This window comes from Anguilla rostrata, chromosome 18 (assembly GCF_018555375.3).
Source record: "Anguilla rostrata isolate EN2019 chromosome 18, ASM1855537v3, whole genome shotgun sequence".
Taxonomy (NCBI): Eukaryota; Metazoa; Chordata; class Actinopteri; order Anguilliformes; family Anguillidae; genus Anguilla; species Anguilla rostrata.
This window is the reverse complement of record NC_057950.1, coordinates 13,758,734-13,785,459: the sequence shown is the minus strand read 5'-3', so window position 1 is coordinate 13,785,459 and position 26,726 is coordinate 13,758,734. Positions and strand designations below refer to the sequence as shown.

The window sequence follows — 26,726 nt, the reverse complement described above, 5'->3', positions numbered from 1 at the left end:
CCCAGAATTCCGGCGGTGGGCAGACAAAGCAAGGTACGGTGCGGCTGCTGGTGTGTGGTTTGCGGAGACGTTAGCCGCGGGGGAAGGGGCCATAAAAAGCGGCGCTGAAAACAATGTGCTCCTATTGTGGCAGCACAGCCAGGGCCCTCAGTGGACAAGCTGTCTACGGTGCAGCCGTGAGGGTCAGCCCGTGTCAGAGAGCAGGAGATATTTAAAGGCAGATCTGGGGGCTGGAATATGAGACGGCTGAAGCCTCACGCCCTCACAGGTTCAGTCACAGAAAACAACCAAAGCAGGACGATCAGCAAAATACTCCCCCGTTGATGTGGCAGTCCACACGCCCATGCAGAAACACACAGACAAAGACACAGACAGACACAGAACCACGCACATGCACAGAGAGACAGAGAGACATAGGCACACACTCAGTCAGACAGACATAGGCACACACTCAGACAGACAGACATACGCACACACTCAGACAGACAGACATAGGCACACACTCAGACAGACAGACATACGCACACACTCAGACAGACAGACATAGGCACACACTCAGACAGACAGACATACGCACACACTCAGACAGACAGACATACGCACACACTCAGACAGACAGACATACGCACACACTCAGACAGACAGACACAGGCACACAAACAAAACCATTATGAGATGAAAGGACGGGACGCTTCCCCTTCAGCAGGGCCATGACATCACTAACGGCCTCCACCTGCCAAACGGGTCACTTTCTCACACCCCGTACCGGCACGTCAGACACCTCCAGCCTCCACAACTCTCTGAAGTCTAAACCTGGTGCTTTTTTCCTCCCATCCTACACAAACAAACAACACAATTACACCCAGGCCAGCATCTGTTCATCTGAAAGCACGGGGGTGAAATGCATGCAGGGAAGTCCTGCAGAACCTAGTGCACGACATCTTCCCCAAATTCACACCCATTTCACCCCACTGCGTTCATTAACTTACCAGACTCTTCACACCACAGAGTCACTTATAATGCAAGAGAGCCTATAATGCTGGGGACCAAAATACAAACCTTGAATACATAAATATCACACCCATGAGGAGGACTAAGAAAAACTCATTTAAAAAAATAACCTAACCTCAATTACATTTACTTAGCAGATGCTACCTTTTGAACAGGGACAACAATTGAGAGTGCTAAGGTGTGGGGAAGCGAGGGGAAGCAGCCCTGCACTTTTGCAAAGCCACAGGCTGAAGAAACAGCGGCACATATTGGTGGCTAGAGTTGGCAAAACCCAAGACTTTTTTGGGTGGCCATACCAAGCTGTAATAAATAAAGCCAACAAGTTTGTGGGTTCTTAACAGACCTGGGTATTGAAGTATTTTAAATATTTTCATTTTTTTTCATGCTGGTAAACAAATCTGAAAGCGCTTCTGCAGAAACCTGGGAATTTTTGAACAAAATATGCTACTAAACTGAGATGTGCGAGCCTCCGACAGAAGAAAGTTGTTCTCGAGAGCGCTCCCAACTCCACAAAGAATTTCAAAATCCAGTCCATTATCTGTGCTAAATGTGAACCGAATGGAAATGTGACTGTTGCTCTTGGGAAAGCACCAGAGATGACGTGCGGCAGAACGCCCGTGGAACCGGACCCAGAGTAGCTGGCTGGGTCCAGGGAATGGACCTCATTAGCAGAGAGGATGTGCGTGGGTTCCGAATAAGAACATTCCAGAAGTAGAGCTCAGCGTTCTGGCCCAGAAGGCCTCACACCCGGTACTGATTTAAAAAAAAAAAAAAAAGAAAGAAAAAAGAAAAAGAACCTGGTTCTGGTCCAAGCCAACTGTCGAGGACAGACACTGGAGGTCAGGAAGCCGCTACCCTAAATGACTGGTGGAGCGCGCGCGTGCGTCCAAAAGCTTTATTATAAACGCTCACTCTGACAGGAAGCAGGGAGCTTGCGCGCCACCGCTTTCTCTGACCCCGCAGGAGACTCCCCAGAGTGTTCTCCCACCTGCGTCAGGCTTTATTCTGCGGCCAATCAAAGCTTAGACTGTCTCTCCTCCACCAATTAAAACACAATTAGCATTTTCCGCTCCACTGAGGCCTGTAAGAACAGCAAAAACCATGAAGCAGCTGCGCTAATGAGCAGGGAGCACGCGCTCGCGGACGCACACGCTCGCAGACACACACACTCACGGACGCACACGCTCGCGGACGCACACGCTCGCGGACGCACACGCTCGCGGACCCACACGCTCGCGGACGCACACGCTCGCGGACCCACACGCCGCGACGCACACCTCGCGAGACACCACCACGCTCGCAGGAGCACACGCTCGCAGACGCCACACGCTCGCGGACGCTCACGCTCGCGGACGCTCACGCTCGCAGACGCAGACGCTCGCAGACCCACACACTCGCAGAGGCACACACTCGCGGACGCACACGCTCGCGGACGCTCACGCTCGCGGACGCTCACGCTCGCGGACGCTCACGCTCGCAGACGCTCACGCTCGCAGACGCTCACGCAGGCACACGGTCTGCACCGCAGGAGGCTGAGCGCTTTATTTCCATTCACTCGCGGAGCGGGACTCAACGCGCACGCAAGGGCGCACACAGGAAGCGCCTGTCCCCCGCTGCTGGGGACGCCTGTGAGGAAGCCTCTCCATCCTGCTGCGCTAAGGCAAAGGGGTCGTTTCGGAAAAAGGGAATTAGTCACATGACCGCAGGAGAAAGGGGTGTGTTAAGGCACAGAGAGGCTCGAAGACCGCACTGAGCACAGTTTTACTGTAAGGGCGTTCAGGGGTTTACGGTGTAAAGCAATCCGAAACATGACACTAAAACTACTGAAACGCCAAAAAAAAAAACCCAGGAAGTGAAGCATCCCTTTAAAAGAAATGAACTCCATTCGGTAGCTTGAGGGGCAGCGAAGGCGGTCCAAGCCCCCCAGTGCGCTGTGGGTAAACGGGCTGACCTGGAGCGTGTCAGGCAGAAGGGAGGCGGTCACGTGGGGTTCAGCCAGCGAGGCTTCGTTGGGCTCCCTCGTTAAGCCCAATCACAGGAGCTCCAGGGAGGTTTTGTAAACAGGACTTTTCCGTGGAATTCCTGTTCTCCGGGCGCGCAGCAGAGGGGCCGAGCTGACGGGGGGCATTCTGGGCCGCGTTCTGATCGCAGGCTGAACATCAGCGTGGCCCTGCCTGCTGATATCACTGCCCTGCTTACGCAACACCTTTTAATAATCTAACTCCTCCATTTCCCCCCGCCCTCAGGGTGTCCATCAGTACCTGTGGGCCAGACCCCCCCCACCCCCGAAAGCAGTCCACCGTTTGAGCTGCGCAGACATTACCCCAGACCACTGGCACAACCCCCCAATCGACCAGAGGAGGCGAACTCAGAACAGGGGAGTACCCCGTGAACCACAGCCTCCCCCCCCGGGTAAGTCTATGGGTGCCAGCAGATCCCGCTAAGAGCCCTCAATATGTCCTGGCGGAAAAGCCGGTGTCTGGAGTCTCTTGAGGTCGTCACGACAACTGAAAGCCATGCCTGCTGGGATTGGACGGTCTCTGTGTCCATATCTGTAACATCATCAGTAAACAGGAGGCTGCTGAACACGGAGTACAAACGCACATGTACATCTGCTGTCCGTTTCCCGAGTTCCCCCCCGCGCGCACACACACACGGAACACTGACATTAGCATGAGGACAGTACATATTACCATAGCCTCCATTTGACTAAAACACACAGTTCTAATTGTACCCTCAGTCGCTCAGCCTTCACAAACAGGAGCCAAACAGACGGACATACACACACACACGCAGACACACGCACACGCACACACACATACACACACACACACACGCAGACACACGCACACGCACACGCACACACACATACAGACACGACACACGCAGACGCAGACACACACACACACGCGCGCAGAGCAGACACACACACACACACACACACGCACACGCGCAGAGCAGACACACACACACACACACACACACCGTTGCTTGCAGATGCAGTATCTCTGGGATCTGTGTGGCGCTCCACGCGTCCTCCTCGCCCCTTTGTGTGGACTCAGGTGTTTGGGTCTGGGTCAGACCAGCTGACGCAGCCCCAGCACAATATCTCAGTTCAATCAGTAAACACGCCAGCCTCATTTCCATACCCACAGATCTGCATGGAGAGGCCGCTTGCCTGAGCACTATCGCTGGCTGATCTACCAACCAGAGAGCACTGCAAACTGAACACGACTGCCCATACACACACGCTCATAAACAACCCGCACTGCAGCCAGACAGACACACACACACACACACACACACACACAGGCACATGCACACACTCTCATAAACAACCTGCACTGCAGCCAGACAGACACACACACACACACACACACACACACACACAGGCACATGCACACACGCTCATAAACAACCCGTACTGCAGCCAGACAGACACACTCACACAAAGAGACGCACACGCAAACACTCATACACAGAGGCAGACGCACACACAGACAGCCTCTCTCTCATACACACACACAGGCACATGCACACACAGATAGCCTCACTCTCTCACACACACACGCACACACACAAACATAACCTCTCTCACACACACACACACACACACACACACCGATAACCTCTCACACACACACACACCAATATCCTCTCACACACACACACACACACACTGAACTGTCCCACATACTAATGGCAGAATAACAATGTAATCGGAGTAAGCTGGGCAGATGACCCGCACAAGAAAAACAGCCGCGCTCCTCTCAACAGAACGAGCCCCGAAAGGCTCCACAGGGGAGCGGGGAGTCCAACTGGCCCGAGCCTGAGTCCCCGTAATGCACATCTGTTTCCAGTCTGAGAGTGGAGACACAGAGGTCTGCCTAAGGGAGAACTGCGCGCTCAGACCTGGACCTGCCCTGTGCACTTATGGAAATGAAGTTCAGGCAGACTGGAGGTCTCGCCCCTCCTCCACCCTGCCTGCTTTCCCCCCCCCTTTCTATCCTTTCCCCCTCTCTGCTGATTTCTCTGCCCCAGCTGCAGCTGGGAGTTTCGTCCTCTCTCCTTTCAGCTTTCCTGCCCTCCTCCACCGCAGAGCGAGTTTGGTTTGGTTCTCATGTGCTCCCAGGAAAAGAATTAAAACAAATAAAATTAAATATGAAACACATGAAGGCCGTGACAGGAAGGAGAACAAACCCTCATCTTCCAACTGCCCGAGAAACCTGGGAGAGCCTTAATCCCTCAAGTTTAAACCCCCATTCTGAATTTATCCCCCACAGCAGATCCCCCTAAAGACCCCGGCAGTACACCCCATACAGAACTTAACCCCTACAGCACATTCCCCTAAATACCCCTGCAGTACACCCCATACAGAACTTAACCCCTACAGTACGTTCCCTAAAGACCCCTGCAGTACACCCCATACAGAACTTAACCCCTACAGCACATTCCCTAAAGACCCGGCAGTACACCCATACAGAACTTAACCCCTACAGTATATTCCCTAAGACCCTGCAGTACACCTCATACAGAACTTAACCCTACAGCACATTCCCTAAAGACCCCTGCAGTACACCCCATACAGAACTAACCCCTACAGCACATTCCCTAAAGACCCCGGCAGTACACCCCATACAGAACTTAACCCCTACAGCACATTCCCCTAAATACCCCTGCAGTACACCCCATACAGAACTTAACCCCTACAGTACGTTCCCCTAAAGACCCCTGCAGTACACCCCATACAGAACTTAACCCCTACAGCACATTCCCCTAAAGACCCCGGCAGTACACCCCATACAGAACTTAACCCCTACAGTATATTCCCCTAAAGACCCCTGCAGTACACCTCATACAGAACTTAACCCCTACAGCACATTCCCCTAAAGACCCTGCAGTACACCCCATACAGAACTTAACCCCTACAGCACATTCCCCTAAAGACCCCGGCAGTACACCCCATACAGAACTTAACCCCTACAGTATATTCCCCTAAAGACCCCTGCAGTACACCTCATACAGAACTTAACCCCTACAGCACATTCCCCTAAAGACCCCTGCAGTACACCCCATACAGAACTTAACCCCTACAGCACATTCCCCTAAAGACCCCTGCAGTACACCCCATACAGAACTTAACCCCTACAGCACATTCTCCTAAAGACCCCTGCAGTACACCCCATACAGAACTTAACCCCTACAGCACATTCTCCTAAAGACCCCTGCAGTACACCCCATACAGAACTTAACCCCTACAGCACATTCCCCTAAAAACCCCTGCAGTACACCTCATACACACACAGTGATAAAAATTGACAGGTAAGCAGTGAGAGAGATAGTGAGTGAGTGAGTAAGAGAGACAGAGAGAGAGATTGGGAGTGTGAGTGAGAGAGTGAGAGAGAGATAGTGAGTGAGTGAGTGAGTGAGACAGATTGGGAGTGTGAGTAAGGGAGAGTGAAAGAGATTGTGAGTGAGTGAGTGAGAGAGATAGTGAGTGAGTGAGTGAGAGAGAGAGAGACGGTGAGTGTGGGTGAATGAGTGATAGAGAATGGGAGAGAGAGAGACGGTGAGTGTGGGTGAGTGGGTAATAGAGAATGGGAGAGAGAGAGACGGTGAGTGTGGGTGAGTGAGTGATGGAGAATGGGAGAGAGAGACGGTGAGTGTGGGTGAGTGAGTGATAGAGAATGAGAGAGAGATTGTGAGTGAGTGAGTGAGTGAGAGATTGTGAGTGAGTGAGTGAGTGAGAGAGACAGTATGAGAGAGACGAGTATGGGTGCTGTGTAACCTGCAGCAGGGTGCCGTGGATGTGGTTCTGCTGGGTGCCGGGCCCCAGCTCCAGGGGCAGGTCCTCCAGCAGGGCCCGGATGGTGGAGGGGACCTGCGTCACCAGGACGAAGGGCACGAGCGCCCTGGCCGCCATCTCGCGTGTGCGGTAGACCGCCGAGCGGCCGCACCTGGAAAACAACGGCGCAGGTGAGGACAGAACGGCCCCGCATGTCACCGCTACGCTGCGGTGCTGCTTTTCACCCTTTTCACTCTCACCGCACAAGAGCATGCTGGGAGGAACCGAGCGCGGAATCCTGAGGAAGAGCCGCGGTGGGTTCATCACGCACTCACCATGCCCAGAGCACGTGTGCCCGTGCCCAGGGCGGTCAGTGCACGCTGATCTGCCCAAATCTCACACAGGGGACAGAGCTGACCCAGGAGCCACAGAGCCGCCAAAAAAGTAGCAGGGTGAGTTACACCCCCTGGTGTACCTGAGGTAGCATTCCCATCATGCCGTTCTCCTGCGGCATTCAGCACTCCGTCACGAGACGGATCAGCTCTCCGCCACACGGCACTGCCAACGTGCCAGCCAGGGCCGGCCGGCCTCACAGGTTCGGTGGGACGGGTGCTGACGGCCCGGCCCGGACGTGCCAAGTCATGCAGGTTCTGTGCCAGCCCCTGGCATGCCAGGGGACATCACCCTGTCTGAGTACCCATGTGACACTGCATCCATCATCAAACCTGTCAACGTACCGCTGGCACAAATCACACGATGCTTACACACACGCATACGCGCACACACACGCATGCACACAGACATGTGCACACACACGCACAAACACACAGACAAACACACACGCTTACAAACACACACTGGCACAAGCATACATTGCACCGAACCATTTCATTCTTTTAAAAGAGTCCTGCATGATATTCATGTCTTATTTTAAAACTCGAACATACATGCAGCACCTACATGAACATGCAAGGACACATTCCACCGATGAAGCCAAAGTGTGCATGCAAAATGTCAACATTATTTGGCTTAAAATGCACCATTCTGTTGAAAATGAATTAAAAGGAGACAAATCTTTGCGGAATACATGAAATACTCACAAATGTTGAGATATTAACTCAAAGAATACTCAAATTCAACTTAAAAAAATATAATTACAAAATGTGAAGGCCTATTCCCTGTATTCAAACTATTCACTGCAGTAAAAGGATCATCTGTATGATAAAACTGTAGTGGAATAAAGAGCAAAGGAGGCAGACTGAAACAGAAACAGGAGGGGATCAGGTGCTCCATAAACTGCAGCCAAACAAGCCAACAGCAGCCCACTGCTGCAGGTAAATGGTTTCCAAGTAATATATTTCACCGAGACCTTTTCCTAAAATGTACAAAGGGCCCGGTTGTACTTGAATGACATTTACCTTTCCCGAGTTAGCCAGCGTATTTCTTTCACATCGCATCGCATTCCGACTTCACTTCCATGTAACGCTAGACTGCGCAACCAGAGCGATCCGGCAAAAGCAGACCTTTTTTTGGCATGCCAATTAAGGCCTTCGCACTGAACCTGGGACAGACCGAGCAAGCGTGTGTGTGTGCGTGCGTGCATGCATGCATTCGTGTGGAGAGAGAGTGTGAGATTGTGATGCCAGCCATCACACAAATCACAAAAACCATTTCAGATACTGTAACAAACAGTATGACAGCTATGGAACAAATCGGCCTAAAAATACTGTGTATACCTATTTAAAAGAGCTGCCCGGGACACTCACATGAAGACGGGGAGAGAGGGGGTGAGAAAGGCGGGGTCGCTCCGAGGGGGTCTGTGTGACACTCAGGGGTCCAACCATGGAGCAACACCGCCCCCTCCCCCCCAATCCAAGCCCCCTCCAATTCCCATTCGTCTGGTCGCCGTGACTGCACAGCGCCTCGAGCACCAAGCCCCACATGGAACTGTTTACAGCCAGATGAGCCCGTCGAACCGCACCGCAGATAAAATCTCTCATTTCTTTTACACGGGCCAGTCAGCAGGGAGGGGGGGGGGGGGGGGGGGGGGGGGGGCGGTGGAGTTTAGGCTGGCGTTGGCGTTTCAGCATCCTCTCAGCGGCGCGTGACGACCCGGTGGGCTGAGCGGTTTTACCGTCGGCTAAATCAAAAAATCGGCAAGGGTTCCAACTCCGCAAAAAGAAGGACATCAATCCGGGCGGGGGGCGGCGTGGGGCCGGGGGGGGGAGGACAATGAGAATGCAATGTGATGCGATGAAGACATGCAGCCTGTCTTTCAGAGTGGGGGGGGGGGGGACATGTTTATAAGCACGTCCCCGGCTACATGCTTCTTCAGATGTCTGCTGACCAGCAGTGAGGAGGGGGGGGGGGGCACAGTTTCAAGGTTTCAGTGACACCAGATCCCCCTAATGACACCGGGCGTTGATACGGAACGATGGGAAGGATTGAGGGGGTCGGCATTCTCACATGGTCTACGCCAAGCAACGCCGCCAATAACCGCCATCTATCTGCATGGCACACTGCACATGACAAACAGGAACATGCTTTAAAATAGAGCAAAAAAGACTTTTTTACTGATCCTCGAGTCTGCCAAAATTAAAATAAGAGAAATATTTATCACTGTATTCGCTTACGGCATGAAATGTCTATAATTTCGCAGAAGGTATGTTGAAAACGAGCGGTTTTCCATTGGGAGATGACAGCTGTATTACATGATCTATAAAAGTTGTTACAGGAAACAAGTACCTACATTCATACCGTATACCAGAGGGGTGTCCAATCTTATCTGAAAAGATTAGACACCCCTCTGGTATAAGGTATGAATGTAGGTTTTTGTTTTACCCCAGCAGTACGACACCCAATTCAACAGATTAACTAATCAGGGCCTTCAATGAAGCCACTGATAAGTTGAAGCAGGTGTCTTAGCACTGGGCTAAAACAGCTTTAAGCCAGCTTTCAAGACCGACGGAGAGAGGAAGACAGACAGACAGACAGACACGGGACCAGGGCTAATGCAGGTCTTGGGGTCCGAATGACCACAGCCTCACTTATAAACAGCATCTCCGGTTTCGTTCTAAACCGTACATGATACTCTTAAAACTAATCTAGCCCAGCTCAGCCCCATATGCTAACTATCATCACTAATTTGTCCCATTAAAACTCTTTGGAGAGGAAATGACAGTTTGGAGGGGTGTAATTTTAGAAACGGAGCTGTCCGATACTCAAGGGGGTTTGGGCCAAGACTCAGGACTGAGGGGGTGGGAGGAGGGGGGGCAACATTTGAAACTATTCCTCTGGGAAGCGGTGGGCAGGCGGGCACCTGGGTGAATGGGGCACTCAAATTTCTCCAGAGCGAAAGTGCCTTTAAAAACAACTCATTTTAAAAGAACCAATTTAAAAATGCACAAATGCGTCTGTTCTTGCAAGACCACAATGCTTCCAGTTAATTAAAAAAAAAAAAAAAAAAAGTAACCAGGGACCCAAAATCCTATTTATTAGAAGAGGTCAGTTTTTCTTTGAGTTCAGACAGCCTTCCATGCCTGAAGGGGCCGGTTTACCCTCTTAGCTGGAGATAAACAACTTGTTGCCTCACAGGTCAGCCAGTTGTTCTCTCTGAAAGCCAAGTGGTTAATACCCATCAGGCTAACCTGAAGCCCCATTAATGCTACATTAGCATGGTAGCTTCATTGCACTGCATTCACTAGCGCTCAGGCACTGCTAACTGACAGAAGCTAAGGAATTAGCCACATAGTGGTGCTGCCCGACAGCTCATCTGGCTAAGAGATTGCTCTAGAGGAAGGGTCGCGGTCGGCAGGAACAATCGCGTTTCGGCGTGCACCAGCGGCTCCTGCGATGTAGCGACTGCGCTCCTGCGATGCAGCGACTGCGCTCCAGCGATGTAGCGACTGCGCTCCTGCGATGCAGCGACTGCGCTCCTGCGATGCAGTGACTGCGCTCCTGCGATGTAGCGACTGCGCTCCTGCGATGCAGCGACTGCGCTCCTGCGATGCAGTGACTGCGTCCGCGATTAGCGACTGCGCTCCTGCGAGCAGTGACTGCGCTCTGCGATGTAGCGACTGCGCTCCGCGATGTAGCGACTGCGCTCTGCGATCAGTGCTGCGTCTGCGTGCAGTGACTGCGCTCCTGCGATGCAGCGACTGCGCTCCTGCGATGCAGCGACTGCGCTCCTGCGATGCAGCGACTGCGCTCCTGCGATGCAGCGACTGCGCTCCTGCGATGCAGCGACTGCGCTCCTGCGATGCAGTGACTGCGGCGCTTCGGCTGGGCCCCTGCGAGGCAGACTGAAGCACCGGCCAGCAGGATGTGAATCACGGAGGGCAGCGTTCCACTGCCTGCGATATCCCAGAATTCACTGCTGGTGAGACAAGCCTGTGTGTACGACAGGGGCAATGAAATTTATGGAATGGAATAAGGATCATCGCATAACCCTCGGTACCAGATACCAGAATTCTGCCGGCGTCGACAGCGGCGAAGGCTACGGTGGCACTGGCCGGCTGCCGGGTCTCGTGTTGGCCGTACAGGAAGCGGACGTGGGGAGAAGGGTTCGCCCGAAACTGACAGCTGGCTGGAGAACGAGGGAGGCTGGCGCAACAGGACACGCAGACCCCAGTCAAAGGCTCTCTAATTAAACCGCCGTCGTTATCGGCAACCATACCCGCCGTGACCTCACCGAAAACGCCTGGCAGGTCCGCTCCAGCTCAGTTTCTCTATCTTTTCGCTCGTTATCGAGAACAAAGTCAAGGTCTGGGTGCTCGGGAGGCGGACAGCGGGATTCATTGGACACGGTTTCGGAGGAAAAGATTTCTGGTTTCTCTGCTGCTGTTTTTCAGATTCGCCCCGTCCAACAGATGAAAACTTGAGCCCTGCTCTCCGTGTGCTGATATTGATACCAGAAACGGGAACATTCCGTTCACTTAGGAAGAGCGGTGGGGGTGGGGGTGAGGGGGGGGGGGGGCGGCCTTGGGAACAGTCTTGAGCCCAAAGCATCATCCTCATTTTCATCATTAAATGAGCCCGAGAATAGAACAGAGCGCGCTCCAGAACCATTACACAATTAAGCTCCGCTCAGAACCTCCGCACGAAACCCGTGAGGTCACCGTCCGTTTGTTAACCACACAAAGCCGACAGAGCTCGAGCGGTCCCAGAATCATGTGTGCCACAACACGCGAGGACCGTTTGGACCGGACTGTTAGGAGACGGTTAAGGACCCAGGTTGAAAGGGGTCGGTCGCAACAAGAGTCAGACACACAGGCCCAACTGAAACACAGCTGGCAGGGCAAAATTTCTAAGATGGAAAGAATAGGGAAAATGCAGTGAAGTGAAAACTAGAGGAGGAGGTGAAGAAGAGAGACAGAGAGGAGGATGAGGAGGGCAGAAAGAACCAAAAAAAAAAAAAAAGACAAGAGAGATGAGCGATTAATCAGGTGCAAGACTGTGCCAGACTTAAAATAACTTCAGAAGGCCCTGGGTTCCAGAGATCGATATACATCAGACTGCCAGTCACGTACACAAGCCTGGTGGTGGTGGGGAGGGGGGGTGAAGTCTGGGGGCCAAACTATATTTAACGTCTCGTACATGTGGGCTTCATTTGAGTGGATGTGCATGCATACCTCCGCATGTACAGGCCAGCCAGCCAACCAGCACGTTCCCCGACAGACTTTAACCATTTAAACAACCCTCTACCCGTCTGACTCTCACTCTAAACAAACGTTTGTCTGTCTTTCAGCCCAACTCCATCCACAGACCCACTAATATCCACCCATTAATGAATTCATCTGCTATCAGTTTAGCCAACAGATCGCAAACTAGTTAGCACAGCTTATCGGCCTGAACCGAAAAAACATCAACATTCACACCTAACAGACACAAGGCTACATGTTTAGCCACTGTTGTGCGATCAGCCCATTTGTCACAATTTTACTGCACTATATTAAACTTGGCTTCCCATATTCCCACAAGCTTTTGTTCTCCCCCCCCACCCTCAATTGATCCATCCCTGCCCAAAACTCTGAACCACGGTTTCCACACAAGGCTGGGACTCTGTAACGGCTGCTTGCCAGGCAGCCTACTCTGAGCAGTGGGGACAGGACTGACTGGTGTGTGTTGTGCTGGGTGCTGGTGAGCTACTCCAGTCAGCGAGAGCACACTCTACTCTGGAGCACCACCCTCACACACACACACACACACACACACACACGTTTGTTAACACGTTAATAAGCTTTCTTGTACTTGAACCATGACTGAAGTCTGACTCATCTTATCTGTAAAATGAAGCTACATTCCAGACCCAAGGCCCGAACTGACCCATCCCTCCCTCCTTCAGTCCCTGGCACAGAGCGGGCGGGGCAGAACCTGCCGTGCCACGCCCAATCAGCCATCCAATCAGTCAGTGCACTCCTCCTGATCCTCCTGCTCCTCTCTGCGTTAACGCGGGCCGATAAGGGCAGAAATATGACTGAATACCGATGTGGGAGAGAGGGAGAGGGTCACACTCAGGGTGGTGTGGAACAGTCAAGCTGAGGAGCGCAAACATCACATCAAAGGCCAATGATATACAGATGAGTAGGAGGAGCGGGAGGGCTGAAACCAGCACACACACGCACACGCACACGCACACAAACACACACACGCGCACACACACACACACACGCTGACACACACACACACACAAACACACGCACACACACACGCTGACACACACACACACGCACAAACACACGCACACACACGCTGACACACACACACACACACAAACACACGCACACACTGACACACACACGCACACACACACACACGCACGCTGACACACACACACACACGCTGACACACACACACGCATGCTGACACACACACACACACACATACACCCGTACACTGACACACACACACACACACACACCTGCACGCGCACACAAACACGCTGACACACACACACACGCACACACACACACGCACACAAACACACGCACACACACGCTGACACACACACACACACAAACACACGCACGCTGACACACACACACACACACACAAACACACGCACACACAGACACACAAACACACGCACACACGCACACACACACACGCGCACAAACACACACACACACGCACACCCGCACGCTGACACACACACACACACGCTGACACACACACACGCATGCTGACACACACACACACACACACACACACACATACACCCGCACACTGACACACACACACACACCCCTGGCACAGCTGCTGACACACACACACAACAAACAGCACCAAAGGACACGGCACTAGGCAAGGTGCACTAGGCAGTGATCTGGACAGGTTTCCTTTGGTGCCAAGCCTCAGTTATGCAGAGCACTTGAGGGGGGGGGGGGGCAGTAGCGGGGGGTATGAAGGTTGATGGCTTGTGCCATGTGGAAAATTCCAGGTCAGCATGGTAGAGCCAGACCTCCAATCCGCCAGCTTCCAAATAAAGGAAAACAACACCTGCCACACTCACAAAACATTCTGGAGCACAAACTCTCTCACTACCTTCAGACCTGTGCAGCCTTGCCTTCCATGCACTCTATAAGGCCCTCAACGCTCCCCAACACGCATCCATGTTACAGATCACATGCCTGAGCGCAGCGATAACCTACAAGACCTGAACTCTGAACACCCCCTCCCCAAACAACTGCACACGTACTCACAGTCCTCAGTCCCACACAGTCCTTCAAAGACCACAAAATCCAGGCCTGACTAAACTGCATTACAATGGCAAATCAGTGGGCTGGTTTTGGTGAGCACAACTGAATTTTAACAGGGCACCAGCACCTGTGTTACCATTACACCCCAGTACTTAAAAACACCCAGCAAGGCCTTTAAACATCTCACTGTCTTTGACGGCACTACCAACAAACCTCTGGGGTTCCTTCTCTAGCACACAATGTGCTGTTTCGCACCGACTGCTGTACCCTGATCTGCTGCTCCTAAACCCCCCCATCAGTCTTCCCCTGACACGATACGCACTCCATCACCCTAATGCACAGGGCGCAAAGCTTAAGTGCTGCAGGCAGCGTAAGGTCAGCAAAATGACTCGGAGTGCACATCCTTACGCTCCCAAAGCCAGGGCAGGGGCCCATCTCACAAGGGTACATAGAGTACAGCACGCTGTACCACTATTACATGTAACATACATCATCCTCGGTACAGAATAAAATATCAGTTTTATGAGCCGCTGGGCCAAGGCATTGCAGATGAGCCCTCTTTACTTGGTTGGCCACATGTATCTGTTGCTGTGAGCTTTCGTGTGTGTGTGTGTGTGTGTGTGTGTGTGTGTGTGTGTGTGTGGGAGATGCAGACTTCCCTTTCTAAATGGTGTTGTGTGTTCCGGCCCTGAACACCGTGTGCTAACCTCACCCGAGGCGGAGTGAAATTCACAGCCTTCCTTCCTTCTGTAATCTCTTCACTGCTGCTTTCCCTAAACTTTATCACAAGGCGTTCCGGGAGAACACACCTGACTTCTACAATAATAGGACAGAAGATAACTTTCTTGCGTGTGATTGGCTCCCTCCCACAGTGGGCTTTGGCGAGCTCCATCTCCCATTGGCCGAGGGCACTGGACCGAGGGGCGGTCTCCCGGGCCTGTTTGTTGGCAGTAGCAGATGGCGAGGAACCCATTCCAAAAACGTTTTCGGGCTCGTCCGCACAGAAATGTAAAAAATGTACAGACGGGAACGTCGGAACGCGGTTCCCATCCGTCGGCTGGTAGTGCCGACCAATCAGGAGGAGCGGAGATAATCTCCAGTGATGGAATCAGGATGCAGCGTGAGACACTGAGGCACACGCTGTGCCTACAAAACACCCGACTCCACTCCGAAGAGATAGCTACCCCAAGATTTATAAAACTTACCTCTGATGACACAAAGAAGAACCAAACAAGAAGCTCCTGTTCTATATGAAAAGCAGATGTACATTGGCATTCATGTTCTCGGCTACTTGTCACAATCTTTGCAATTACAAAATCAGTCATCTGTACGCTGGTGGGTACTTGTCTGGGGCTATCTGAAGAGTCAATCTGATGTTCCAATCTTCTGACCTTTATTTAAAAAGTGTGTAAGCAGCCATTTCTGAGTTTCCCATGCCTCAAGCTCCCAAAGCTCACTGCAAAATCATTGCATACGAGTTGGTGAAACTGTATTGGATGGAAATTGTATTACAAAGTCAAATAAGCGCAGATTTTTGGCAAGCATAAAATGTTAAAATAAACATAATTTTAAAAAGGTATTTATAACTCAGAAGAAACAAACCAAGCTACACTACATTTCCAAAAGTATGTGGACACCCCATTCTTATTCGTGTTTTTGGCTATTTCAGCCACACCCAGTGCTAACAGATGCATAAATTGGCAGTAGAACGGCTCACACTGAAGAGCTCAGTGACTTTCAACGTGACACTGTCATAGGATGCCACCAATCCAACAAGACAGTTTATCAAATTTCTGCCCTGCTAAAGCTGCCCCCAGTGAACCTTAAATGCTGTTATTGTAAAGTGGAAATGTATAGGAGCAAACAACAGGTCAGCCACGAAGCAGCAGGCCACACAAGCTCACAGAACGGGACTGCCAAGTACTGATGCGTGTAATGTGTAAAAATCATCTGTCCTCGGTTGCAATACTCACTAGAGTTGCAAATTACCTCCGGAAACAAGGTCAGCACAAAAACTGTTTGTCAAGAGCTTCATGAAATGGGTTTCCAAGGCCGAGCAGCCATAAACAAGCCTAAGATCACCATGAGCAATGCCAAGCGATGGCTGGAGTGCTGTAAAGCACACCGCCATTGGACTCTGGAGCAGTGGAAACGCGTTCTCTGGAGTGATGAATCACACTTCATTATCTGGCAGTCTGACGAACGAATCTGTGTTTGGCAGAACGCATAGTGCCAACTGTACTGGCCCGAATAGTGCCAACTGTAAAGTTAGGGTGGAGGAGGAATAATGGTCAGGAGCTGTTTTTCATGGTTTTGGTGAAGCCCGTTAGTTCCAGTAAAGGGAAATCTTAATGCTACAGCATACAATGACATTCTAGAAATTTGTGCGCTTCCAACTTTCTGGCAACAGTTTGGGGAAGGCCCTTTCCTGTTTAAACATGACAATGCGCTGTGCACAAAAATACCCCATGAAATACCTTTGGGATGAACTGGAATGCTGACTGCGAGCCAGGCCTTACGCCCAACATCAGTGCCCAACCTCACTAATGCTCTTGTGGCTGATTTGAAGTGAATCCCCGCAGCCATGTTCCAAAAGCTACTGGAAAGCCGTCCCAGAAGAGTGTAGGCTGTTACAGCAGCAAAGGGGGGTCTAACTCCATATTAATGCCCATGGTTTTGGAAAGAGGTCTTCAACATGTATATATGGGTGTGATGGCCAGGTGTCTACATACTTTGGGAAATGCAGTGTACCTTTTGTTAGATTAACACAGCAGTAACACAGTTTTTCATTCATTTTACCCTGCCATGGGACTAAGGATGAAAGTGAGGTCAGCAGCTCAGAATGCATATTGGGGCTTTGTCATGTGTAAGGGCAGGCAGGACTGGCTACGTTTCAGGGGTGCTCTCAACAAATGATAAACTACTCGCAAAACACCGCCATTTTGGAGACTCACCTTATTATGAATGGCATGAAGGGGGCCAGGCCCAGGGGCGAGGAGGAGCCGTCCATGGGCGAGGGGTACAGACGCCCCAAAATCAGCAGCAAGAGGAAGAGGCTCGGGTGCAGTTTCACCTCACCGGAGTCGCTGCAGAGGAGGAGGAGGGCCCAGCAGGGTGGTCAGCAGGGAGCAACACAGAATCAGAACACACCTGGAATGAGCCTCCTCCTAACACCAGCCCATTTCCCACCACATAGACCAGTGCTTCTTATACCAAGGGTCGGGACCCAAAATGGGTCATGGAAGTGTATGAGGTGGGTCACAGAATGAGTCTGCAGTCCACTAAGCTATGCAAGTTTGTGTACATGACGGGTCCTGGAAAACCACAAGACTTCTAATTTGGGTCCAGATATTACAAAGCATTTCTAATTTGGGTGACGATATAAAAAAGTTTAAAACTAGTGATACAGAGGGATGGGCATTCAGAATAAAAACACATTGATAAAAGAAGAGTGAAGCATAACCTCATACGCAGGGAGAGAGATGAGAGAGAAGGCTTGAGAGAGGGGAAGGGTGCGAGACAGGAAACAGAGAGGACGGTGGGTAAAATGGGAGGCGGTAAGACTAGCTCACACAGCTGCAGTGGAAAAGCTCCAGTTTGGGGATAGCTGCCTCACGCAGAGAGGAAAGCCAGCTCTACTGCCAAGAGCCTTTTTACACTTCAGTGCAAGAGACTGACCAGCGATACAAAACAGAAAAAAAAAAAAAAAAGAATAAAACCACATCACACATACAGGAATATAGCCTCCCTCCCCAAAAAACTAAAAAATAAAAAAATGTGGGAAGAGAGGACATTCTTTCAGCCGAGAGGCTGGCTATTCTCAAGCCGTGATTTTTTAATAGCCCAGCACCTTTCCCGGGCCAAATGTGAATCAATAGCTCTGCGGGTTTTGCTTTTCATTCCTCAATTATTAAATAAAACACCGCGAACCCTCCAATCACGAGGGCTCCCTGAGGGCGGCCATACGATCGCAGATATGGGGGAATGTAATAGCTGGCTAATTATGGCCTGCGTAAGGCGTTCAGTGTCCCATTTCACTGTTGTTTTGGCAGGGGGCACGGGGGGGCACAGCGCTGGCCTCTGGACCTGAGGGTGATGTCATCGAAGCGCTGGAGAGCGCCAAGACGTGACCAGGGCCGGTGCTTCACCCCAGCCCGGGTCTCAGTGCAGGAGAGAGGGGGAGAGAGGAGAGGAGAGGGAGTACAAACAGGAAGAGAGAGGGCAACAGAGACACAGGAGGGCAATTGCAACTCCATTTAGATAATTATTCACTGTTATTTCTGCTAATATTTTATTATGGTGTACTTTGCCGTCAGCCACGCACCACTAACATTATTACATGCAATACATTTACACAGCTGGATTTACTGAAGCAATATTAAGTATCGCGCTCAAGGGCACAAGCACAGGGCCCCAGCTGGGGTTTGTACCTGCAACACCTTGGTCATAAGTCCAGTTCCCTAACCGTTATACTACCCTACCCTACAGATCCCTACCCATGCCTACCCAAAAGACCCATCGATCACTGAACTGGCAGCCAGATCCAAACCAGGCAGGACTCAGAACCTTCTGGATCCAGGTCAGAAGAAACAACGACCATAGAGTTCCTGGAGCGTTCCAGGTTGGGCTGTCAAACCACATCTGACCGTAATAGGACATAACTTGGCTGCCATTTCTCAAATACTGGCAACCCCCTCCGAAGAGTTATCACCACAGAGTGGGGGGGGGGGGAGACTGCCCATCAGACTGGAAGTTAAACCAAGGTCCAAGCTGGAAAATTGCCCCAACAACTATTTGGAGAAAAAAAAGTTAATTTGGGTGCTTCAGTGACACAGACAGATGACCCCAACTTGTCCTTTATCTTTTTTTTCCCTGAGAAAAACCCCAGCTGACCTTGAAGTGGCTAACGAAACGGCGACTGAGGTCAACAAGTCTGGCGCACAGTTCCCACAGCTCACCCACCCTCCCCAACACCCAACCGTGAGCGATAACGCCGTGGGGCACGTTAACGAGGCCCAGATACCAGGGAGAAAAACACAGAGGGAAAGCGCTCTGCCCTCATCTCAGCCTGCTTAATTTCCCCCCCACGACTGGCAAACAGTAAAACCCCAGAATCTCTTTTATAAGCCCATCAAAAACCCCCTCTGTCGGGCTGGTGGCATGATTCACACAGGGACACAACGGGGACGCTCTCCCTGTGAGACGCTTGGCACAGGCACAGACAAGTCATGGGAAATGGCCGATTCAGAGAATCGCGCAGGGGCATGGGGGGGGTTACTGAATGACTCAGACTGGAGATCCATCAAAACAACGGGTTGCATTTGGAGACGATGTTGACAAAGTGCCTGATCTCGTTCCAAGTTTTGTTTTTCCCCTTTCTGTTTCCTCTGATGGGTTTGAGAGGTTAAGAGCTGGACGGACAGACGTCGGCTCCGGGACGTAACCAGATGAGCGTGGTCAGCACATGAAGGGACGGACCGCGTGACCGCCGCTCCCATGGCGGCGCGGTCCTGCGGGCGTTCGCCTTATCGGTCCCATCACCTCCGGGAAACCGTTGGTCGGTCCGCTGGAATTCGGGCAACAAAGTTTAATGAAGCCGCTTTAATGAGCTCTTAATTAAGGGCCCGGGAGAAACAGGCAGAGGAGAAAAACAGGAAGGCAGTCAGGAGTTTCCCCCCAAAACCCTCCCCCTACTCCAACCCCCCATATGTCCCAGAAGTGTTCCCCCGCCCCCCCACGTGCTCCCCAGACCCCCCTCACCTGTCCACAGACCCGGCGGCCTCCTCCAGCTGTCCCAGCAGGAAGGGGTAGAGGGCAGGGAAGCGGGTAAAAAACTCCCGTCCCGTCATCCTAGAGAGGGGGCAGAGAGAAGAGAACACTTACACCCAATTGGCCAGGAAGGCTGATTTGTGGGGACCTTCCATTATGGTACAACATGCATTGGGCCACTGAGGTCAGAGAAGCTTTCCTGAATCTAAGTCTGTACTGGAAGAACAAAAGGAACTGTTCCAGAGGGCAGTGCAAGGTGTCTTTTTTTAGTCTAATCTTCACAATCCAGGCGGAATAACAATTTTAAAGGTCAAACTTACAAGATAGCGCTCCGTAAACAACCGACAGCAGCGAAGGCAAAGCTGTGCTAAATTTGATCTTTTCAAATTTATTTGGAATGTATTTTTTAAAAATAAAACCCTGGCCATCTGTTGACGGTCATATCGGAGGGCCTGTGAACAGAATAACCTTGCAAATGAGCACTGCCTGAATCTTCCAAATTTTTCTTCACCTCAAACTGTCCCAGTCATGAGGAGTGGGCTCTGTACCTCACCCCCCAGTTACATAAGCCGACTAACTGTTCGCTAATTACATGTGAAAGCCAACCCATAACCTTCCGCAGTCAACCTGTTCAGAAGACACAGTGTGTGCCTGTGTGTGTGTGTGTATGTGCCTGTGTGTGTGTGGGTGATATAACACATAGAAAGAGGAGAAAGAGATGGGAAAGAAGGCAGGAGAAAATGAGAAGCAAGACGGGGGCAGAAGGGAGGGAAGAGGAGAGAGAAACAGAAACGAGTAACATCCGAGGTCTGGCTGCCCAACCACTTCCTTAAATATCAAAGCTTTACAGCCCTATAAAGGCCTCATTAGGAGGAGGCCTGTTTTTATGATTTTGATGTTAACCAGGAGAGAAACAAAGTTCATGTTTTATGTTTGTTTATTCCTTAGAAAGCAGCACATTTGGAGCAAACCACTGATCCGGCAGTGTGGACCGATTCGCCGGCTGGACCTCCCCCACGAGGCCTGCCCTGGTACCATCGCCCGCAGGCCAACCAAACTGAACCGAGCACGGCAATCACACTCACTCTGTAGCTTCCATATGCCTCTGGGTTTTCAAACAGGCTTCAAAGTCAACTGGAGTAGGTGGTGGAGATGACAGTTGGTCCATTTGACTATATGAAAGTGCAATAATTCCAGGCATTTATTTTATTGGATTCATTTAACACGAGTCTGACAAACATTGCTCTGCCTAAAATTTTATATGTTACAAAGCACTGTTGCCAGGCCTGGACTAGAATGGATGGGGCTAATCCCTATGGCAACCGCCCCCCCTCTCCCAGTAGAACCGCTGTCAATTTCTCTTTTTTTCCCTCCACAATTTCAGCATAATTTCACACCCCACATAAATTTCATTTTATTTTTTTACATGAAATGCACATTCTATTGCATTGTGTCCCTATAAAGGAACATGTGAATGCCATTAGAGTAACTGCACAGAAGGAGGTTGTGTAGTTGTGAAGGAAAGCGAATGCCTGTAGGCTGGGTAATTTGTGCAAAAGTAGAACATCAATAAGTGCACTGTGTCATCAGGAACACAGGGACACAGAGCCCCGCACAGTGGCGATAAACACCGGTCTGAACCACAGTGAACAGACACAGCACACAGGCCCCGACACCAACCGTGAAGCGATGGGACGGGTCTTTCCGTTAAACCGCAGAAAGTGTCATCGCACTGGCCACCGAACACAGAAGCGCCCAGAGGGGGTTTCCTCCCGAGAGTCCGCCCAACCCCGGCCCCGTCCCACGCTCACCTCGCCCCCGAAATCACGTCACACTTTCCTTTCCACCTTCGTTTAAACCTGCAGTTTCCAAAATGAAGATGTAGAACCACGGGTGGGTCACGGAGGAGATGGAAAAATCACAAGAAACACAAAAAAAAAAACGCTCAATGCGCACTTTCCAGCGTCCCGATTAACAATCGCGTTGGACCAAATTAAACACCGCGCTTGTTGCATGCACCGCAGTAGCTACAGCGTGTAGGTAGAAGATCTGAGATGGGCTACAGCATTTGGCTTCCATGCCTGGATATACATAAAGCTACATTATAGAGGTGGGCCACATATTCCCTCATCAAGTGGGTTCTGGGCGTAGAAAGCATAGAAAACCACTGGCTTAAATCCACAGCGCATCAATTAGCTATTTACATTTGAACCGAAATATCGTGACACCACACAAGCGCTCGACTATTCTGCCTTCAGGTTCCATTTAGCTCGCGCTGCGCTGAAGGATGTCGCGGTCCTTTAGCGGGGGACTGTTCTGAGTGCCAGGGGCCCCCCATACGGCGGCGGGGCCACAGGAAGTGCGGCAGCAGCACCAGAAAAACGCTCGCGCTGCGTAAAATTGGGAGTGACACGGCCCAATGTGGTAGCAGTTACTGAGGACAAAGGCCCGTATTCTTCCACTTTGGATTAGGGGCGCATTTAGGGCTAAACGGCTTTCATTTTCCTGACCACTCCCTGTCGCGGGCCCACCACCCCACCCCCGTAACCACGTCCATCAGCGGTTACTGACGGGACCCCCGCACCACGGTCCTGTCTCGAAACAGACGCCCAACCGGCAGCACACGAGCAGGGAGTCTGGGAACTGGAGCCAGTATTGGAAACATGCACAGCAGCAGGAATGAGGGCCGTCAATACACACCCAGGCACAGTTAAACTGAGCTACAGCAGTCTGCACTGGCACAGTTAAACTGAGCTACAGCAGCCTGCACAGTTAAACTGAGCTATATCAGCCTGCATTGGCACAGTTAAACTGAGCTACAGCAGCCTGCACTGGCACAGTTAAACTGAGCTACAGCAGTCTGCACAGTTAAACTGAGCTACAACAGTCTGCACTGGCACAGTTAAACTGAGCTACAGCAGCCTGCACAGTTAAACTGAGCTATATCAGCCTGCATTGGCACAGTTAAACTGAGCTACAGCAGCCTGCACTGGCACAGTTAAAGTGAGCTACAGCAGTCTGCACTGGCACAGTTAAACTGAGCTACAGCAGTCTGCACTGGCACAGTTAAAGTGAGCTACAGCAGTCTGCACTGGCACAGTTAAAGTGAGCTACAGCAGTCTGCACTGGCACAGTTAAACTGAGCTAAAAACAGTCTTCACTGGCACAGTTAAAGTGAGCTACAGAAGTCTGCACTGGCACAGGTAAAGTGAGCTACAGCAGTCTGCACAGTTAAACTGAGCTAAAAACAGTCTTCACTGGCACAGTTAAAGTGAGCTACAGCAGTCTGCACTGGCACAGTTAAAGTGAGCTACAGCTGTCTGCACAGTTAAACTGAGCTAAAAACAGTCTTCACTGGCACAGTTAAAGTGAGCTACAGCAGTCTGCACAGTTAAAGTGAGCTACAGCAGTCTGCACTGGCACAGTTAAAGTGAGCTACAGCAGTCTGCACAGTTAAAGTGAGCTACAGCAGTCTGCACAGTTAAACTGAGCTAAAAACAGTCTTCACTGGCACAGTTAAACTGAGCTACAGCAGTCTGCACAGTTAAACTGAGCTACAGCAGTCTGCACTGGCACAGTTAAACTGAGCTACAGCAGTCTGCACAGTTAAACTGAGCTACAGCAGTCTGCACAGTTAAACTGAGCTACAGCAGTCTGCACAGTTAAACTGAGCTACAGCAGTCCTTTTCAATGATCATTTTCAGAGGAAGCTTGCCAAAAAGTCACAGCTAAGCTACAAAGTTCTTACAAAAGCCTTACCAAGCTGAGGCAAAACCACTGAGAGGAAGCGTTACCAGGGTGACACATTTGATACTGTGTGCACCCATTCCCGACAGTAACGCTGCCTGCCCGTTTAACAACGCTGACCTGCCCAGTTAGCGGCAATGAAACTGACTGGCAGGGCTGAGCGGGGCCGCGGGACATCAGACGCCTGAGGGAGGCTTTGGGATTCTGTCAACCGTGATCCTGGACGAGGTCAAAGGTCACCGGTCCGCAGATTGTAAGGGTCAGACGAGCAGGTCAGCGCGTACTGCTCTCCCACACACCCCCCAGAGTCTGCGACCGCTCAAACGGAAAATAAATCTGCTTATGAAACTACCGCACTTTCTTTTTTTTCATAAACTGTAGCTATTCCATCAAGGACTGTTTGAAGTCGCGAGCGTAGTCTAAGACCGGGAATAGACAACGCACTTAAAAGAAACCAAAGAGTCTAAATATCTTTTTCATTTAATTAAGAGCAGGGCTCTCCTTCCACCGTGATACTTGAATCCTTTTCCTCTTGGAGAACATAAACAAAAAATACAAGAACTGCTAAAAGCATATACAATGGCTGTTTCATGTTTAGCAAGAAGTAACCCTGAAACGTAACACACACACACACACACACACACACACACACACCACAGCCCCACTCTTTGTTTACAGGAGGCCAGTCTCTGATACTGACAGGCCTGGTCTCTCTGAAGCGTGGCGGCTGGTTTGCACCGCCCGGCGGGTCCCATTCAGTTCACCTCCTCGGTCGCGATCAAATCTGAACCAGCAAGACCGTGGCCCAACCACAACCAAACACAGCGCGGGCCGACCAAACACAGCGCAGCCCGACCAAACACAGCGCGGCCCGACCAAACACAGCGCGGCCCGACCAAACACAGCGCAGCCCGACCAAACACAGCACGGCCCGACCAAACACAGCGCAGCCCGACCAAACAGCGCGTGGGTCCAGCCAGACATTGGAGTGGACAGCCTGTCAGAACAGATTTACTGCACCCAAAACACAGAATCAAATAACCACAGGAATAATACGTGCCAGACTGAGAAACCCAGGGGGGGAGGCAGGGGAGTGCAGAGAGGGGGGCCCAAAAAAACAGTGAACTCTAACAGTTATCGCTGGAAAACGTTGGATCCTTCACAGAATATCTGGAACGCATGCTAAACATGGAAATATAAATGCAAGAAAATAAATAAAAAAACAGCAAAAAACAAGCCTGAGATCTTTGACTCACCAGCGGAAATCCAGTTATTTTGTTAAAAAACACTGAAGATAATTAACTGCTTGTAGTGGACGTCTCATTTGGCATTTATTATTAATTTGCTTAATAAATACCCAGGTCTATGTGCAGGATGTTCTGTAACCCATTTAGCACAGTGGGAAGTCCTTACAGAGGTGCAAATGAGGTAGTACACCTCGCTCAAGGGTGCGAGCACAGCCAGACCCCATCTGGGATTCGAACCTTGGACTCTCATTCAGGGCTACTAACTCCCCACCACCTGCTACTCACTGCTGCCATGAAGGCGCAGATTAATATGAGTGATATGAATCTAAAAATGTAACGCATTCAGTATGCGAAAGGTACGCTTGGCCCATCTCCCAGCATTCATGTTCAAAACTTGAAGCTAATCACATGCAGCCAGACACTGAAACCTGTTCCTGTCCCATCCCAGCATGCTCTGGGGCACCCGCATCACCTCCAGCTACTGGGGCTCATTCTACGCCCTGGAATGAGCCTGAAAGCTGGAAAAGCAGCCGCCCATCGCACTGTAACCGCCGATGCCGGGGTCAAAGGTCGGGGTGGAGGGCCGTCGTGAGGCGTGCGCTCGCTCTGGAGCGTTCCGCCGCGCAGCTGAAGGTGAGGGCTCGAGCGACACAGCCGCACGTTTGACCTCGGGAGAAACTGAAAACTCGGGGTCACCACAGAGCTGCTGGGGCCTGGCCCGCTCACAGCTCCACCAGGAGAACATCTGCATTTCACACAGACCGCTGGGGGACAGGGCGATGAACACAGGGGGCGAGCAGCGACACACGCAATCTGCACACTGATGCATCTGCACGTGGCGTAGGGAGAAAGTGATAGGGGCGGGGGGGGGGGGGGGCAGGGGCCCGGGGTATCAGGGCAGGGTGCTGGTGTGCTCATACTGGTCTGGCTCTGGTCCTCCCCATAGAGTAACAGATCAAAGTGTCCTGGGTCAGCCTGTCGAAATCTGTGTGTGCGTGTAAGAGAGAGAGGGTGTGTGTGAGAGTTTGTGAGAGAGAGAAAAAGTGTGTGTGTGAGAGAGAGAGAGAGCATGTGTGTGAGTGTGTATATGTGTGTGTGTGTGAGAGTTTGAGAGAGAGAGATTTTGAGATTTAAAAACCCTTTTATTGGGACATTGTGAGAGAGAGAGAGACAGAGAGAGAGAGAGAAAGCGTGTGTGTGAGTGTGTGTGTGTGTGTGTGTGAGTTTGTGAGAGAGAGAGAGAAAGTGTGTGTGTGTGTGTGAGAGAGAGTGAATCAGGACTGCGGCACAAGGCAGGCCTGACACAGGAACAGAAAGCAAGGCTTCTCTTACGCTCATGAAAAAACCTTCGTGAGAACGAGAGGAAGAGAGAGAGGAAGAGAGGAAGACACAGGCCACTGGGCAGTGGGAGAGACCTTCACAGATGTAGAACAACTGGGAGGAGAGAGAGGGAGACAGAAAAAGTATGTT

The 26,726-nt window shown here is 51.2% G+C and overlaps 1 protein-coding gene across 2 annotated transcripts in view; it reads right to left on the bottom strand.

The window, feature by feature from the left end:
• The window catches only part of thada (THADA armadillo repeat containing), an 80,894-nt gene that overhangs the window by 26,412 nt on the left and 27,756 nt on the right, over positions 1-26,726 (bottom strand). For both annotated transcript variants that reach the window (XM_064317958.1, XM_064317959.1), the window contains 3 exons: positions 20,254-20,343; positions 17,448-17,579; positions 6,800-6,968 (listed from right to left, as the gene is read on the bottom strand). In XM_064317958.1, the coding sequence (XP_064174028.1) occupies positions 6,800-6,968; positions 17,448-17,579; positions 20,254-20,343 (391 nt within the window). The remainder of the gene's footprint in view (positions 1-6,799; positions 6,969-17,447; positions 17,580-20,253; positions 20,344-26,726) is intronic.